We start from the raw sequence: 17595 nt of genomic DNA, 5'->3' as shown, positions 1-17595 counted from the left end.
GTTCGCGATTGATGTTCTTAGTTCACACTGAGCCCAGGGGCGATCCAGCTTTGGCTCATGTGGGAATTTAGCTGTCATGGGGAAAGGTAGCTGGTCATGTGCTACTTTTTCTGCATGACTTTCCTATTTCTTGCGGCCCACTTTTTAGGGGGAGGGAGACCGCCTAACACCCCCCCCCCGGCCCCTATCCGTAACTTCACTGGAATCAGCTGGTTTGCATGCACCGTGCAGTTGCTGGTTTCATGGGTACGATGATTCTGGCCCAGCTGGCCCTTTTTTTGCGCACATGCACAATGCTAGTTTGCTCGATCCAAACACATTTGCAAGAGTTGATTGCAACTGCAGACACACGTAAGCTGGTCTCGATCTCGGAGCACACAAAATTATATTCGATTGATTCAGAATGCTATATTCACAGGACGTCTTCGCCTGCATCTTCGCATGGTGTAGGCGAGGCCTAATGGACCGTGTTTAGCCCATTGTTATGATACGGGGTTATGTAGCACTGCCATGCTCCTCTAACCAGTCTAAAACTTGAACTAGGCTAAATCACAAGTGACAGTCAGTCAGTCAGTCAGTCAGTCAGTCGAGTCAGTCAAAAAATGACATAGGCTATGTGCCAAATAAGATTTCTGGCGTGATGCCCGCGCCACGGTTGAACTTAATATTCGTTCGTAAATTCTTGAAGGTTTCCCGTCAGGTTATTTTCATCACTTCTGCCGACAGTTCTTCACATGATCCTGGTTCTTAACGCTCTGCATAAGAAAAAGGATCGAGAAGAAGAGGAAAGACTTCCCCGGCGCCATCAGATAAAACGACTCCCGCCCTGGCGCCCAATTCCCGCTGTATCACTTCCTACAGCTCACAAGCAGCCCCTTGTTTTTGTCTCGGCAATAAACTCACCCAGCCACGAGACCCAGCCAATCTCTCTAATAAATCCTACTTCCGGGTGCTGCACTCCCGACCATAATCCCCGTCGGTATATGGATCGGGCTAAATTTGGGCCAAGGCGCGTCTATGAATAGCATAGCCTCACTATAAACTCATGGCGGTTGTCGGCTGAGTCCGGAGCCTAGAATAGCATGTGCTCTTGTATACCGCGCCGGTACTTGTGTCTAATGAGTCACAGTAGACCAGACTTCCGGTTAGATTACACTATATATTTGGGGCTAAACTTCGCAAGTGCAGAGCGCCGATAGTGGCCCATTTGCTGTAATACTGCAGTGCGGGCAGCCAACTTTATGCCGCCACTTAAAAAATAGGGGGGAAGAAGAGAATTCGCGCGTTGCATGCGTTCCCACCGCCAACCACTGGCCTTGGTTACCTCTAAAAATCTTTGAGCTCTCATTGGACGGATTTTCTTTACTCGCTGACCTGAGGTCAACACTTCCGCGTGTGCGTGACACGTGCTTACGTAATGCGCGTACATTTTATCATGACAAGTGACCTACCAACAAAGCTTTGCGATGACTGCATTTCCTTCAAAAAGATCATGTGAAAAGGATTAGAGATTACCAGAGCCCCGAAGGAACCGAAATGTAAAGTAGTTATAGTAATAAGACCTCCCCTTATGTACATTCGGAGATTGGAACAACGGTGAAAACTAAACCGAATACATTTGTATTTTTTAAACTCAAATTCTTGTACTTTTTGATCAAGCGAGCTTACGGAATTAATCAAATTTTGGGCAATGCATTCTCGTCATTCAGTTGGTGTTTTTAGTGCTGTGTGAAGATGCCGTGTTTTTTCGCCGAAAAGCATCTACATTTCGTATCAATATCACCAGGACACCACGATTCAAACGGCATTATATTCACCCAAATTAGCACACTGTCCGCTATAATAGTCACGACAAACGTTCATTGTGATTTACCTGCCCCTTAATAATTACGACATAGTGATGACGCATAAAGACGGTTCGAATTGACGTCAAACTATTTTTTTTCCGGGTTGCTTGTAACATAGATCCGGGAAAACTTTCAGTAATTTTGTTCCTTTAATTTCCAATTTCGATGCCTCATTATACAAATCAAAGAGCCAGTGCGCAATGACGTCACGCAACGTTGTGACAATGTCTTCACCTATTGTTTTTCCTGCAGCACGAATGCTCGCGTGATTAATAACAGATTCGTGGTCGCATGCGTGTTCGCGCCGAGCGTAAACCAGTCAAACCCTATATAGCATACAGGGTGAGTCGAAAAAAAACGGAACCTAAACCCAAAGAAGTATATTTGATATTTAAAAAAATATGTAGCACCAAAAATAATTATGACTTTTTATAAACCAATTTTATAAACTACTTTTAGATGAAAAAAAATACTTCGATCGCCCAATCCGTTCAAATTAAACTACTATTCAAACGAAATGACCCTAAAATCAGTTTCATCCAAAAAAAGCAATCTAGTGTGTGTTCTGACTGTTTGGAACAACAAAGAAAATAACACAGACTACTTGTTTCAACAACTGCATGTAGTACATAATTAAATATATTAACAACCCTGCCTTGGCTAACAATAGGATTAATAAAATCCACTTCGTCCTTTTTTTTTTAAAAACAGGCCTTCAAAAGGACTTTGTTGAATATTTCTAACTTTTAAACTGAAGGTTTATCGCTGGTGGTGTTTGAAGACAATTGTAACGACAATTCTTGAAATCGCATTTTTTGGACGAAACAGATTTTAGGGTCATTTCGTTTAAATGGTGATATAATTTGAACGGATTGAGCAACTGAAGTCACTTTCTTTAGTCACCAAAAGTAGTTTATAAAATTGGCTTACCAGTCATAATTATTTTGGAGCTGGATATTGTTTCAAATATGAAATAAATTTCTATATGGGTTTGAGTTCCGCAATTTTTTTATTCATCTTGTAGTATAAAATTCATGTGGAACGATACGTTGACTACTCTCCGGAAACGGGGTGCATACCTATGTTCCCCAATACCGATGTTCCCCGAAATCCCTACCAATATACCCTAACCCTAACCCTAGCCCTAACCCTAACCCTAATCCTAAGGATTTGGGGGAACATCGGTATTGGGGAACATCGGGTAGATCCCCCGGAAACGCAAACAAAATGAAAAGGAAAGAATGTTGCTGCCTAAACAGAACGCCCCAAACGTCGCATTACCCCCCCCCCCCCTTTCACCAGCCCCATTTTCTGTGCCCAACTCTTCGAGTTTTCAGGGGCCGGTAAAAAAAAAATTCCAGTAACTTGTTTGATAAATGGTATCAAAGAGATGTTTCGTTTGCAGAATACAGAGCGAGTCAAAAAAAACGAAACCCAAATGTCGGGACTATTGTTTGAGTGAAGTTCTGCATGAAGCACTTTCAAAATCTAGGATATGAAAGCCCAATTCAAGTGCCTTCTTTTAGTACAAGAATCATTCAAATCACTAATGTACTTTTCAAGTTACGGAATTTTAATCAAACACAACCACCGTTTTAAAGTTCTGTCCACGGATCACCAAAAAGGTGTGCGTTCAGCAAAACGAAAACAATTCACACAGTCACATCCCTATGTGATTTGTTTTCGTTTTGCTGAAAGAACACTGGACTTGTTTGTGATCCGTGGACAGAACCTTAAAACGGTGGTTGGATTTAAAATTCCGTAACTTGAAAAGAACACGAGTTATTTGAATGACTCTTGTACTAAAAGAAAGTTTGTGAATTGGGCTTTCATATCCTAGATTTGGAAAGTGCTACATGCAGAACTTCACTAAAACAATGGTCCCAACATTCGAGTTTCGTTGTTTTTTTTTACTCACCCTGTACTTCTTCCAAAACTGACTGAAAACAAAAATGACAAACAGATTCGGTTAAGCTATACCATTCTTTATTTTCAGGCTCGCTTGTTCTTCACAATCATCGAAACAGCACAGCACAATTTTAATTCTGCTTTACAACAAAACATCAAGACAAACGAAATAATAACTTATGAATTATAAAATAAATCTTCCTTGATATAACTTTCAGCCACGTCCAGCGTGAGCGACAATACGTATTTTGTTACTAACATTTTTTTTTACACAAAAATTGCAAACGCACTGATTAATAATTAATGTACATTTTTTTACGGGTATAAAAAATCGTACTTACAAACATTAATTGGTTCAATTAGGTCTTTTTTCGGTTTTGATACAAACAAAACTATTATCACGGAAAATTGCCGTTTAATGGGTTGGAATGAATTCAATCGAGTGTTGTTTTTGGAAAAATATGATAATGCAATGTGATATAATACAAGCAAAAGATCTTCAAACCTAATTTCATATTACTACAACTGTCGTTATCATAGTTAAGTTCCTTTTCACATGGAGAATTGTCCAGAGAGTGAATTTGGTTGTCATAGACAACATGGAAGAAAAAGACACGAAATAATAAATTAGATCTTACGACTGAAATTAAATTTGTCTTGAAATAATATGCCGGTTTTTTTCTTCAGTTGTCTAGTTTCACTTGGACTGTGATATCAAAACCGGGGTAAAATTACTTCAAGTCATGTGCACCAGCCTATTTTGGCCACGAGATAGGAGCCTTGTTTTAGGCTGTACCTATATACAGACATTTGTTCAGAGCAACACGAATTTGGCATAAAGATTGCTCAACATACAGACAGTGATCATACACAAACATACAATGAAAACGGCCCATCAGGAATGGGGGGAACTGATCGTAATCGTCTTTGCATACCAAGTTCTGTTTCTTTAAGGAAGGGGAATTAAAATGTGAAATAATATTAAAAACAAAACAGGAAAACTGACTTAAAACCGGGGACGTCAATCCAACTTCTTTTCTTTTCATTTCAGTTTCTTGTTTCATTCTATTGGAGGCATGATGTGAGCTTGTTTATTCTACCCCGGTATCATATAACAGTATCATATTTTCCCGCGTCGTTGATTCCGGATCCCAGTTTTTCCCCTTTTGTTCTTACATCCGTGTTGGCCAATGACATTTTAAAATATAATTTGGACCAATAGATCTGTAAACATTGTTCGATAATCCTTTTTTCCTCTGTTGGTGTCAAAGAAAAGTTCAGTTACCGGTACTGGTACCATTCGTATCACATTTTCAGAAAACAATATACCATTGTTTGTACAAAGTAATTGTGAGATGAGTATAGAATCGGACACACGCGATAAATCAAACAAACTAGGCAATGGTAATCAATGTATTTAAAGTCTACAACTTAGCTTGTCCGCATATTTCCTTACCATGTTAAAGGATATAAAAAGGCAGTTTTGGTTGCCAGTCTGACGAAGCTCCTAGCTCAGGAGTGAAACGTCACTAATAATACGTGAGTAACATCTACACTTATTTTTTAGATTGAAAAAAAAAACCCGAACCTCCTAACCCGTGTTAAACTTAAAGAGCATTAGATGCACGTTTCATATCGCGGTATAGCGTGGACCCAAACATACATTTAATAAAGGCCAGTTTGCAGATTATTTTGGTCAGCTTTAAAAATTGGAGGCTGAAAGTTTGGTAGATGATTTTTTTTTATGATTATGTATAAGCGTGGTACTTATTTCGGACTTTCACAGAGAGAAGATCAAACGGATAACGTCATTTTTAAGTTTGAGCATTTTGCGTTATTCAAGGTTTTCCGAAACCGACATACATTTCATTTCAAACCTACGGCACAGTTTAGACTCGCATAGGGTCTGACGTTTTTCCGGTCGTGTGTAAGAGTGACTGGTATCGACATTGAAAATAAGACATCTCATACTCGGAAGGACGTCACAGACAAAAAAAAGGAGAGTGTGCATGAAGGCGGGAAACAGACGGTAAAAACCCCTTTTATGTTCACAAAAACCCCTACGTGTATGTACATTATTTAATGTTGACCCGAGGATCCGGGGTCACCATCATTCCGAAACTGATACGCGCGGATCCGGAATGAACGGGAAAATATTAACCCATTGGAAACAGGATCCCACAACTATTTATTTTTTTTTACAAAAATATAATCTCACTCTATCCAGGAAAAAAAAATAGTTCTGTCTTTTTTTCCTTGAAATATTTTGAAGGCACAGCCCTTTTTATATATACAATTCCGAATGGTGTATCGTTAATACCACTAAACTAAACAATACACCAACAACAAAAAAGAAGAAAACCAGCCAAATTAATATTATTTACAGAATGTTTGTTATACGAATTTAATCGACCTGTACCTACAGGACTACATTATCCACCAGAAAAATCGAGTGCTATAGTGCAAACACACTCCTGCAAATCCGTGTATTTTGGATGATATATGAGCGGACGACATTCACACATCATTTGCGCCTAAAAAATTGATATGAGACGTAACGGTTCCAAGACAACATTTGGACGATTATTTGCTAGACTTGATTCAAGCCGGCCAGTTAATGCTGTCGTGTGCACAGCCACCACGAGATCAGCTCAAAAAGACCTAAACGGCTGGACCTCAATAAATTTGGACACCGTGCATTTCAGTCATCTGTTGGGACTTTATCACAAACAAAAAGTCAGACTTAAGTCCAAGAACTCGCGGGAAACCATTTCAATGTTTTTTTTTTAATAGAGGAATTTTTGTCTTCCAAGATTTAAATCAGTCTGTATGGCTCAAGGTACAACTATCGGCTTGGTCGTCGTTGGTGAAAAGACCACGGTAGGGGTATGGATGGGCATCATGCCAGACACTGAGACTGGTGTGCCAGTCAGTCCATTGATAATGGCGGGAAACTGGAATGTGTTCATTTGGGAATTCATAGAAGGGCTGAGAGCCAGAGGGCTCAACGTGCTCCAGAAATGGAGTGGAACCAAAGGAGTGCCGCTTTGACCAAACATGGGACTTGCCACCATGATTGGTGTGCCGGGCAAAGGGGTGTGTGGTCCGGCGTAGCAGGGCACCGTAAGCCCGTTAGAGGTGGTCAGGAAAGACGGGCTGGTGGTGGACATCTTGGAGGGCATGGCGGCAGCGAACAAGTCACCCTTGGGCGTCTGCAAGGTAGCGATGGGCAAGGGCTTGGGTCGGTTGGTGGACGAGCTGCTAATGGCCGTGGAGGCCGTGCTTGGGGTGCAGACGGTGCTGAAAGGCCGGCCGGTGCTGGTGACCAGGCTCGGCTCGACGGTCAGCCTTGCCTCCGAGCCGTTACCACCGACTAAAGCCGCGGTCCTGGGACTAGGGCTTCTCGAGATCCTGGCATCATGGTGACCAGCGCTGAGGATCAGCCTTCCCGAGGATCTCCACTGCTGCTCCTGGCTGCCGATCTCCTCGCGATCATCGCTGTGCTTTTTCAAATTCAGGGCCGTTTCGTGCGTGTCCGGGCTGGCGCGCTTGGGCGAACGCGCCAGGGGACTCGGCACATACTTCGGCGATTCCCGGTGGTGATGATGTCGATGATGGTGGTGGTGGAGTTGGTGGTGGCCATTAACATGTCCGGCCGGGCTTTTCCTGTCCGGTGCTGCAGTCACCGTGATCCCGGGGTAGCTCTGCGGTCTGGAGGCCGCCGTACTCCCCGCCCCACTCGCTGGTCCGTCCAGCGTCTCCATCTTCACCCGGAACGGGATCTTGTTCTCGGTCTTGACGATCTCGGGAAACGACACGAACTTGTAGACGAACTTCTGGCCCATGACCTTCTTGATGATGTTCTTGTCGTAGTAGTAGCGCAGGGCGCGGCTGAGTTTGTCGTAGTTCATGTTGGTCTTGTTCTTGCGGAGGCCCCACATCCGGGCCACCTCCTCCGAGTTGTTGAGCTTGAACTCGCCCTCGTTGCCCGTCCACGTGATCAGATGGACGTTGTTTTTGTCCATCAGAAGCTCCAGGAGGAACTGCCATAGTGTGACGTTGGCTTCCATACCTGAAAGGAACACACATACAAAAATCATTCAAAATATGGGAAATCAATTTCCACGGTTGTGTGCCTAGTCCATTACCTGTCGAGTAAACTTATAAACTCGCTTATGAAATCTTTCAGCTCAGGTGGAACCAGGTATAACGAGACCCCCCAAAATAATTTGATTATGTCCGCCAGCGACTACTTGAAAATACATTTCGCTCAGTAAATTGAGTCTGCTCGCCAGCTCAATAATTGTGAAATCAGATGCAACGCTGAATTTCGACGTTCCCTGTAGATGTTCAATATCATCACGATCATTTCATGCATGTTTCATAGGACTTAACCCTAGACAAACTTTTTGGGGTCTGGAGGGGGGGGTTGTCCGTTCCCATCGGAAATGAAACGACTGACTGTTTATGAAATTTGGTATAAGCTTGCAGAAACAACCAAGCTTAGTTCATTATCAATGTTTTCGCTCCATCGAGCAAATCTTGTTCGTAATTATAATAAATGTATTACACGCTTCCGTCCTCGAATGAGTACGTTTACCTTTACAGAGTCAATCGCATCGAAAAGATCATCATTTTGTGCGGACTTTGCGTCCAATTTTTATTAAATTGAGCGCCAAAACGTCTGCAAGACATCAGTCTACAAAATTATGAGGGCTGGGCATGATGCAACAATGGTATCGGGGGAGGGGGCTGTACGGGGGTGGGTGGGGTGGGTGGGTATTCCACCCTGACCCTTAAATAGGGTTTAACAACTCTCTTTTTTCTGAAAACCCTTCGAAATTTGTCCTCGTTTTTTGGGCTGGTCTTAATTTAAGTTCGACCGAAACCTTGCAACTTTCTATTTTGGTCAAAATGCTCAAGATATTTTTGGCGAAATCGAAACCACTCACGGATCAACCATTACACAGCATATTGCGATATTCTGAGACTTCAAAAAAAAAAGTCACCGTGAGATATCCCTTGCTGTTGTGGACTCAGAGCCACCTGACTTACAAGCAAAATGTATTTCTGGGTGTTTGTGTCACGTGACTGATCATGGGACTACAAATATGGAACATTGTCTGCACGGCGCAGGCGCATTAAATCGTTTCGTAATCTGTTTTCGACAAGTGCGTTCACTGACACGTCCGCACAATTCCAACGCCATGTGATTTATTACAGCCAAACATCTAGGTTCCAAAAAGGAAAGTGAACGTGCGGAAATCCTCATTGCCTTTAATATCCACAGAATCCTGTTTATTCCCCGCCTCAAACACACACACACAAAAAGGACTTGAAGAAATTGAGCGCCAACTTCTGGCCAAGCCCATCCCAAAGACGGAAGTGGCAGCTCATAAAGTACCGGACTTAAATTATCCAGGGTCCCGGGCCATTCCTTCCTGTCCTCAACAAACTCGTCCCAATCACGTGCCAGGTACCAAATATGTTTATCTCTCGAACAATATGGATTAGCCAGTGCAACAAACGGAATAATGCACATCCGATGACGTCATGGTCAGTGGATGAGTCAAAAAGGTTGCTTCCGGGTCTGATGATTGCATGGAGGATTGTTTCTTTCTTTTGCCTCCGATTTGTCTCTCAACACAACATGTACACAACACCCCCCCCCCCAAAAAAAGGGGGGTCAACCGCTATAAATAACTATCCGTTAGAAAGATAATTCAGTGATAAGCCACATGCTTGAGCGCAAAATCAGCCATTTGAGGAAAAATAATAAACGATGTTCAATTTTCAAAATGGCTGCCAATCGAATGAAATGAAACAGTGCATGGAGTTTTTAAAGCCATTTTATCCCCTCGCAGACCGCTATATCCTAAAATAATATTCAAGGGAACGTAATACTTCCAAGAATTATACGCGCTGATCTCATGTTATAAACCTATTTCAGAAAAAAATCGGGACTTCCCGAAAAATTTCAACTATTTTACACAGGGGCTGGATACAGGATTTCTAATAAAAACAAAAACACTAACGAACTTTAGGTATGCTCAAAATATGCAAAGTAAATAATATGAACGAATCGATAAATGGCATAAATAATAGAAGACCCTCACAGAAATCACCAGAGTGCCTAGTTTGCTTGAAAGTTGAAGTTAATTTGCGATCAAGTCGTCTCACCGTTTTGAGGGAAAAGTTCTCTTGCAGCGCCGCAGCGACCTCTCAGTAAAAATCTCAATTTTTGATTTTGGAATCGACGGGTGATCATGTATTAGAGCACACGATACAGGGATAAGACCTTGAACTCCTGATAATGGAATTTCCATTTGTGAAATTTGATCACTTATTGGGGATCGTGGTGGGGTGGACTTGAACTAGTGAAGTGGCAATGAACTTTTTTTTAAGAAAAATGGAAATCTTGAATAATGTCTGAAAAGTCAAGCTTTTCGACAACAGAAGCAATATTGAACCGCACCCATCAGTGGTTTCGTTTCTATTTATCGAAGACAAAACCACAATTGTAAAAGCACATAATGGATTTTTCTTTTTCTTTTTTTAGTCTAGTCATCCACGACAACATGTTGAATGTACATGCAACAATGCGAGACCACCATATCAATAGAACAAAACAATACCACACACATTATGCTGCATGCATACTTTGCCGAAAGACTAACAGAGAGAGTTAAGCACAACCTTGAAATATATGATGAGCTTGAGCTGTGGGAGTGATTCATTGAAGTCTGAATTTGACTCACTAAAAAAGGATTTCTACTGCGTATGGAAAAATACGGTGATTATAAATGACACACCACCACCAACCTTTGAGTTTGATGCCGAGTCCCCCCTGTGCTGTCTGCGGTGTCTGACCGCCGGCTGGAGCCGCCGTCGGCTGCTGATCCATCGGGTGGTCGGTTGCTGAAGAAGGGAACTCCGTCTTGACCGTGATGGGGGTGGAGACACGCCCTGGGCTGGGCTTATCTAGAGGGACCAGCGTGAAACAAGTATACATAACTGTCACCGTATTACCAAGAGAACAATGCTATTTTGCTCCCAGTGCGTGCACTATACCGGTGAACCTCCTGTGTGTACGTACACGACCTCTCCTATTATGAGTTTCAACTAGCAGACCAAAACCGAATCTGAACCACACAACTAGTCCAACACGCGGCTTACACGTCCAATGTAATTATGGGCTCACTTCCCGGTCGAGAAACAGCCCGAACAAGGAAACTGGAGCTTGGTACTACCCGTGACGTGGGGGAAGTGATGTTCAGAATATTCACTATGCCTGGGCCTGTCAGATTTTCCCTGGAAAAATACATGTAGGATTCTGGTTTTGCAAGTTCCCTCGTATAGGCCCTTGCAAATGGCCATTGTAGCGAGCCTAAACTTTGTTTCTTTTAGGCTGTTTACAAGTACAAATTAAAATACCCTGAAATATGAACATGCTATAATTATGGAGAAAAATGCAATATGAAGAAAACAAATAATGAACTTACAAAAACATCAACTCAAATAGATAAAAAGGGAAGTTAATAGAAAAGTAATGATCTATAATTGATCATTAAAATCATGTATCGATACGTTAACACACACAAAAACTAATTACCAAGTTAGTATGTGAGTAAATAAAAATAATTGAATCAATAAATTATTTTGATCGACGTCACTCATTACCGGAATTTGGAAAGTTTCTATAAAAAATCCTCACCGATAGTACTGCTCATCGGGTTCTGATAGCCGATTAAATTCTCACTAACGCACGGTGTTGTGATGTATTATAATCTGCACCGTCGAGGAACTTATCTTGTAGCAAATTGTGCAATAATTTCTTAGTTGGATCACACTCGTGAGAATGACGAATCGTCTTTGACAATAGTTGTTGCAAAAACTCTTCTGAGGCAAATTTCAAAGCAGACGATTTCCCCCGGAGACATTAAAATGCTGTTTCATTCTGACTCACTGCGTGTAGTGCGGTCCTTTTGGGCAGACCAAACAATGCATTCCATAGTTCACATAATACAGGCTGTACACAAAAAGTACATGTACTTCAAACATGTAAACGTACATGTACGATTATTTATACCCAGTGAACAGTTAGCCTGAATACCAAGAAACGTCGTCACAGAATCACTGGCTCTCACCGTGCTCACACACAACGACAACAATGCCATGTCATGCATATAGAGTGCAAGGGCACCAGTCGAAACCGAAATATGGCACCCATAGGTGGTCCTTGACCCGATAATGACACCCCCACGATGATGTCATGGGCTCTGGAATGTTTAGACGTTCCCCGAACGGCCTGCTGTACCTAGCCGTAACAAAGGCGAAGGGGTAACCCCGTACAAGTGCCCGACCATATTTGGTTTGTGGCGGTATCTTTTGTGTTGACTCAATGAGATTTTTTTCCCCACAGGGCGTGCATTGTGCTAGGTGTAAAAATGTAACCCCACGCGTGACGGTTTGTGATTGGCCGACATTCCAGACAAGATATTCGTCATTTGCAATTTGGAAAGATGATGCATTTGCAAAAGATAATTTTATTTTTGGCTGCAGAGTCACACATTGATGCCATAATTTTCCCGTTGCGGTCCTTTTGTGGCCGCAAAAAAAGGACCAAATTTTTGTTTCCATTTAAGAATTGTTCCGAGAACATATACCACGAAAGACGGGAAATTAATATAATGACGCACGTAAAGTCGTTCTCTAACTTTCATTTTACTGATAAAAATGAAACATAAATTTGTGCTTTTCTGAGCATGTTTTGGAAAGATTATGAAAATTTGTGCTTTTCTGAGCGGGAAAGATTATGACACTCTGATGGCTGTGTACGAAGTCTACAAGTATTTACTAATATAATTGAACACGTTTCCAGATCGAAATTGCATTTTTTTAAACATATTTGTAATTAATTACTATCATTGAGGATATGCTTAAAAAGTGGTTTAATGGTATACCATGCAGCATTCTAACCGTATTGTCATCACTTGCAGAATACCAGAGGTACAGTGTATTCTGCTTTTCTGAAAGTCTATAAGTCTATAAGTATTTACTAATATAATTGAACACGTTTCCAGATCTAAAATGCATTTTTAAAAACATATTTGTAATAAATGACTATCATTGAGAATATGCTTAAAAAAGTGGTTAATAGTACACCAGCATTCTACCGTATTGTCCCATCACTTGCAGAATACCAGAAGTGGTGTATTCTGCCAAACCGGTCAAGAAAACTCAAAAGAAGATATCAGAGAGTCCAATAGACAGTACTAAACTCAAATAAAAATATTCCATTAACAAGTCATTATAGTTTCAAGTTGCGGTTTCAACTCACCTTTCGGATACGGGGCAGGCAGAAACTGCTCGGCGAGAGTCGTTGCCGAGGGATCGGCGGGGGAAGGCGCTCGGGAGTTCCCGGTTAACATGCTGCTGGTGTCGCGGTCAAAACACCCCCCAAAAACGGCGGTAGTCACTCGCTGAATCGTTAGTTTCCACGGAACCAATTTCAAATGTCGTTTTGTACCTGTGTGCAAATTAACAACATAGGGTAAACATAATTATACTCGAACCTCCGTTATTTTGTAAAAAAAAAATGAGCAAAACGTCTTTAGGAATGTTGAAATATCGCGTGACAAAACGGCAGGACTAAATTGTTTCAATTAACACGATTTGCTGCAACCGTAGTTACATTCTCCAGCATGATATACCTTCAAAAACGCATCCACTAATCCAGCGTGAGAACCATATAGAGCAAGGAAACAAGAACTGTTAGCTGGCTGCGAAGCCCAGACGTATGTTGGCACACATTAAAAATACGCGCTACACGACGAGCCACCGAACCAGACTTCATTCACGATCCTCGCGCTCGCCACACGACTAATTAGCATAATTGCCAGGACAGTGATAATTTCGCAATGACGTAGGTACGCCCGTAGTAAATTGGTCTGCGCATGCTCCACGGGCGCTATGTTTTTAATGAACGCGGGCACGCATCACTGAATTGATACATCGCCTATATTATACCCATCACACCAGCAGCTGAGAAAATGCCAGCTGGCATGTTATTACCATCGGCTGTACCAACATTCATGTTCATCTGGATAGGTGGGGAAATCTGTTCTCATACACTCCTTGACGACAAAGTGAGAAATTCACCTCCAGTGATAGTTACACAACGGTTGTCATGTTGGCAGACATCACCGTTTTCATTAGACCGATATTTATTCATGTACTTAAAAAACGGACCACCTCAATTCACGTCAATTGCCAATTTGTGAGTGGGCGTGTATACCATCAGGCCTAACACGCATGCCACGTTTATTGAAAATAATAATAATGTTTAAGTTCCAATTCGAGTAGAAAATTTAATCTGAACTATCAACGTATATAAAGTTTCCTTTCTCCACTGGAATATTTTGCACCGCCCATTCGGCCGAATTCATTTCGCACCATCAAAAAGTGGACACGAAAATAAATAAATAAATTGTTAAAACAAAGTGAATCAACTATTAACAATATAAGTCACACATATAATGATCATTAAAATAATTAATTCCTAATTTTTTGGGGGGCACGTTTCTAAGATGCCTGATTATGCCCGGTTATAAACGAACATTTTGTCGAAGATAAAAAAAAGAGGTGAGAATAACTTTAAAACATTGATGAGTCTAAAAAAACATACAAAGACATTTAGTCAACTACTATAATTACAACTTTTGTCAGGGTGGCCATTTTTGTTGTTGTTAGAATTTCAATGACAAGCAAAATGTTCATTATCGATTTTAAACGCCAGCGCAATCGATTCGAAATCCAACGTTTATGATGTTGTTCATTAAAATAATTGAATTAAACAACAAGGCACATGGACCCAATATGAATCATCCCAATATATTCGAAAATGCACATTATGACCGACCCCGCTGTGATTTCAATTAAATTAAAAAAGACACCTGTCGTTTTGGGCCTGGCCAGACTATTATACTTCATATAGGCAAAACGAAAAAAAAAAATCTGTCAAAATTAACAATGGTTATTAAAATGGTTATTGCTTACGCGTATACGACAAACATAATGCATCCCGGATTCGCTTTATAAACAGGGTTTTCGGAGGACGTAAGGGATAGGTATTTACACGTTCTTTCACTTTCACAAATCTCGCATTCAAAAAGGCCAAAGGAATTCACACCATTTATTAACGAAGCGGTATTTTCCCCCAACTTTCTCTGGAAATTATTTTGAAAGGGGGTTTCATTTTGATTTTCCCCGATTTATACCAGTGAGCACATAACAATAGATACAAGTGTCCAAGTACTCGGCCTGTACTTTCAGCAGCCTAGCAGGAGCAGGATACGGGACGCGCGGTGCCGAGTACCCAACCCGGATATCCGGTATACCGGGCCCTGGCTAGCTGCGTCCGGCTGGGCGAGGCTTGCCGCCACCCCGAGATAAATACAAAAAAAAACCACCGGCTGATTTTTATGGGCCAACCACCTGTTGTGTACCCAAGTGGTACGAGTTGATAAAAGTTGCAACAACGTCACGTGGCAAACCTTAATTGAGCACGTCATGTGCTGGACTCCCGATAAGGGTCAAAATGTTCCGTGGTGATTAAAAAAATAATTATGGCCTGTGAAATTTTGCACCCCCCCCCGAAAAAAACCTATGGTATCACTTCCTTATTGTGCTATTTTAAAAATAACTGTTAACGTACTTCCTTTAGGGAGGTACTTTATTAACTGGAACATGGAGGTACGACTTTTTATTTTCAAACAACAACTCGGGCTGTAGCTGGTGGTAAAACCATGGTAAATTCTATTTTAACAAAGCCAACAACATGTCATGCACAATGGGTCAAACAACAACAATTGCATTGAATTGAAGGTCAAGCTGGAAGCTTACATCGACATCAAACCAAAAACAGGTGTCGGTAAATGTCTTGAGTATCCAGTTGTGGTATAAAATCTGCTATAATATTTCGTTTTGAAAAATCACTGTCATCCTGAGGTCTCATATCCTAAATATAATGTTGTGTCAAACCACTGGAACAAATTACACATTAAAGCCTTAAAATATAGTATGCCGGGTCCACGGTCATGCACATATTTATACAGGTGTTTGAAGCCGAGGACATGCTTGTGCAGACAAAACTTTTGAACTCAACTCTCGGGTGCGTCGTTGGTGCTATTTCTTAGTGCCTATCTACCACACAACAAGATTGTGTTCAAGATTTTTTTCAGGAGAAAAGAAACCCATTTAACACCTACAATGCAAAGAGTGACTCACCGTATAATAGTTGTTAATAGCAGAAAACCCACGTCCGTCCAGCTCTGCGATGATTTAACTAATGCAGTTGACACACACACGGTCACAGATCCGCCGCGGTCGTGTGGCAATCTCTCCGAGTCAACTCTCAGCTCTCCGGGCTGGAAACCGGAAGTACGTTCGGGGAAACACCCTATAAATAGACTCGACCTGCCTTGTGCGTATGTGATGACGTCAGAGTCCGACCAGCGGTTCGTGATCGCGAGCAAATCCTGAAGTGCCAAATCAGTCTGGCGACTGACTTGATTGTCGCGTGGTGGATGGTATTGGAGACTGGCCACAAGACTTAAAGTGTTGCCTCGTACGGGGTGAATAAACTTGTACGGGTGCGCGCAGGACAATTAATTTCCATCGTTTCGTCGGCCCAAATTTTGAAATAAAACACGAATATTGCAATTAATCATCATGTATTTCTTAAGTACTAAAAAGATGAACATTAGGTGCTTTCAAAAGCTGTTAAATTTACATTTTGTACCCAAGTTCCTAAATTGAATTGAGATACACACAGCTTCAGACTGAAACAAGTTTATTAATACTTGCGCACGAGGCTGGCTCGACATGGGGCTTTTTTTGAAATGTTACATTTCAATTCTTCCCATTTCGTACGTTTTTTCTTTCCTTCGGGGATTTTTTTTTTTTTACAAAGCAAAGGATCCCCTCCGGACTCTTCAAAAGAGATCATGCACCGCTCTTGACGTGCATCAGCAAGATCTCTGTTACTTTTGGCTGAATTTCGAGGAAGCAGAAATCGTCAAGCAATTATATAAAGAGCCGCGTCTACAGTTCGCACTAAATTGGGAACTCCACGTCCACTGACAAGTGACATGATTGTACAATAGTTCTCATGCTGTCTTCTAAAGTCATGTAGGAATATAGGAATGGGTCTGTTCTTAATTTTCTACCTCCACGATCCTAACAGTGCACTTTGCTCTCTTTATGCCTGCACTTACCAAACTGTAGTCACAGCCAATGGCGTATCCATCGAGGTCGACTTAACTAGGGCTTGAACTCTACTCTGTGAAATCAGTGGGACGGTTAGGTCATGGCAAAATTCTGCTGAATGCACTTCAAAAATCTAATAGATTTAACAAAAATCTGCTAAATCACCTATAATTACACGAAATGCATTATAAACACTTATACTCGCATGCACTGTTTTAAAATGTCCTTAACCCCCCCCCCCAAAAAAAACCCATAACATTTCCTATAATTTTTTTTTTAAATGGCGCGTGTCTAGCCTGGTTTCCAATGTCTACAGTACCTTACTGTGTAATCGCACATCATCAGGGAACCTCAACGCTTAGACTTAGACCTGTCCCATTGTGCAAGGGTTTGTTTGAACAAAATTGAAGCTTTTCGAAACAATCAGAGCTCTGCTATATGTTTCTGTCAGAATCACCAATTTTGCAGAATTCTGCTAGAAATCTGCTAAAAAAAATCATTCTGCTAGATTTTCTGTCAAACTCGTTTTTCTAAAACAATTCTGTCAAATTTACCCGAAATTCGGCTAAAA

General features: G+C 41.4%; 1 protein-coding gene across 3 annotated transcripts; it reads right to left on the bottom strand.

The window, feature by feature from the left end:
* Positions 1-3811: 3811 nt before the first annotated feature.
* LOC119737496 (ETS domain-containing protein Elk-3-like) lies at positions 3812-16192 on the bottom strand. 3 transcript variants are annotated; one of them, XM_038211901.1, is made up of 4 exons: positions 16044-16192; positions 13096-13284; positions 10578-10736; positions 3812-7827 (listed from the first exon to the last, which is right to left on the bottom strand). In XM_038211901.1, exons 2-4 carry the CDS (start codon positions 13184-13186, stop codon positions 6590-6592), a joined length of 1488 nt encoding a protein of 495 aa, XP_038067829.1. In that variant the 5' UTR covers positions 13187-13284; positions 16044-16192; the 3' UTR covers positions 3812-6589. The 3 variants fall into 3 exon arrangements, with proteins under 3 accessions (XP_038067829.1, XP_038067830.1, XP_038067831.1); XM_038211902.1 differs by lacking the exon at positions 16044-16192 and adding an exon at positions 13469-13616; XM_038211903.1 differs by lacking the exons at positions 13096-13284; positions 16044-16192 and adding an exon at positions 11470-12022.
* Positions 16193-17595: the final 1403 nt, after the last annotated feature.

Source organism: Patiria miniata, unplaced genomic scaffold (assembly GCF_015706575.1).
Source record: "Patiria miniata isolate m_02_andy unplaced genomic scaffold, ASM1570657v1 HiC_scaffold_3, whole genome shotgun sequence".
NCBI classification, from domain to species: Eukaryota; Metazoa; Echinodermata; class Asteroidea; order Valvatida; family Asterinidae; genus Patiria; species Patiria miniata.
Note: the sequence above shows the minus strand (reverse complement) of the source record. Positions and strands in the feature narration are given on the sequence as shown.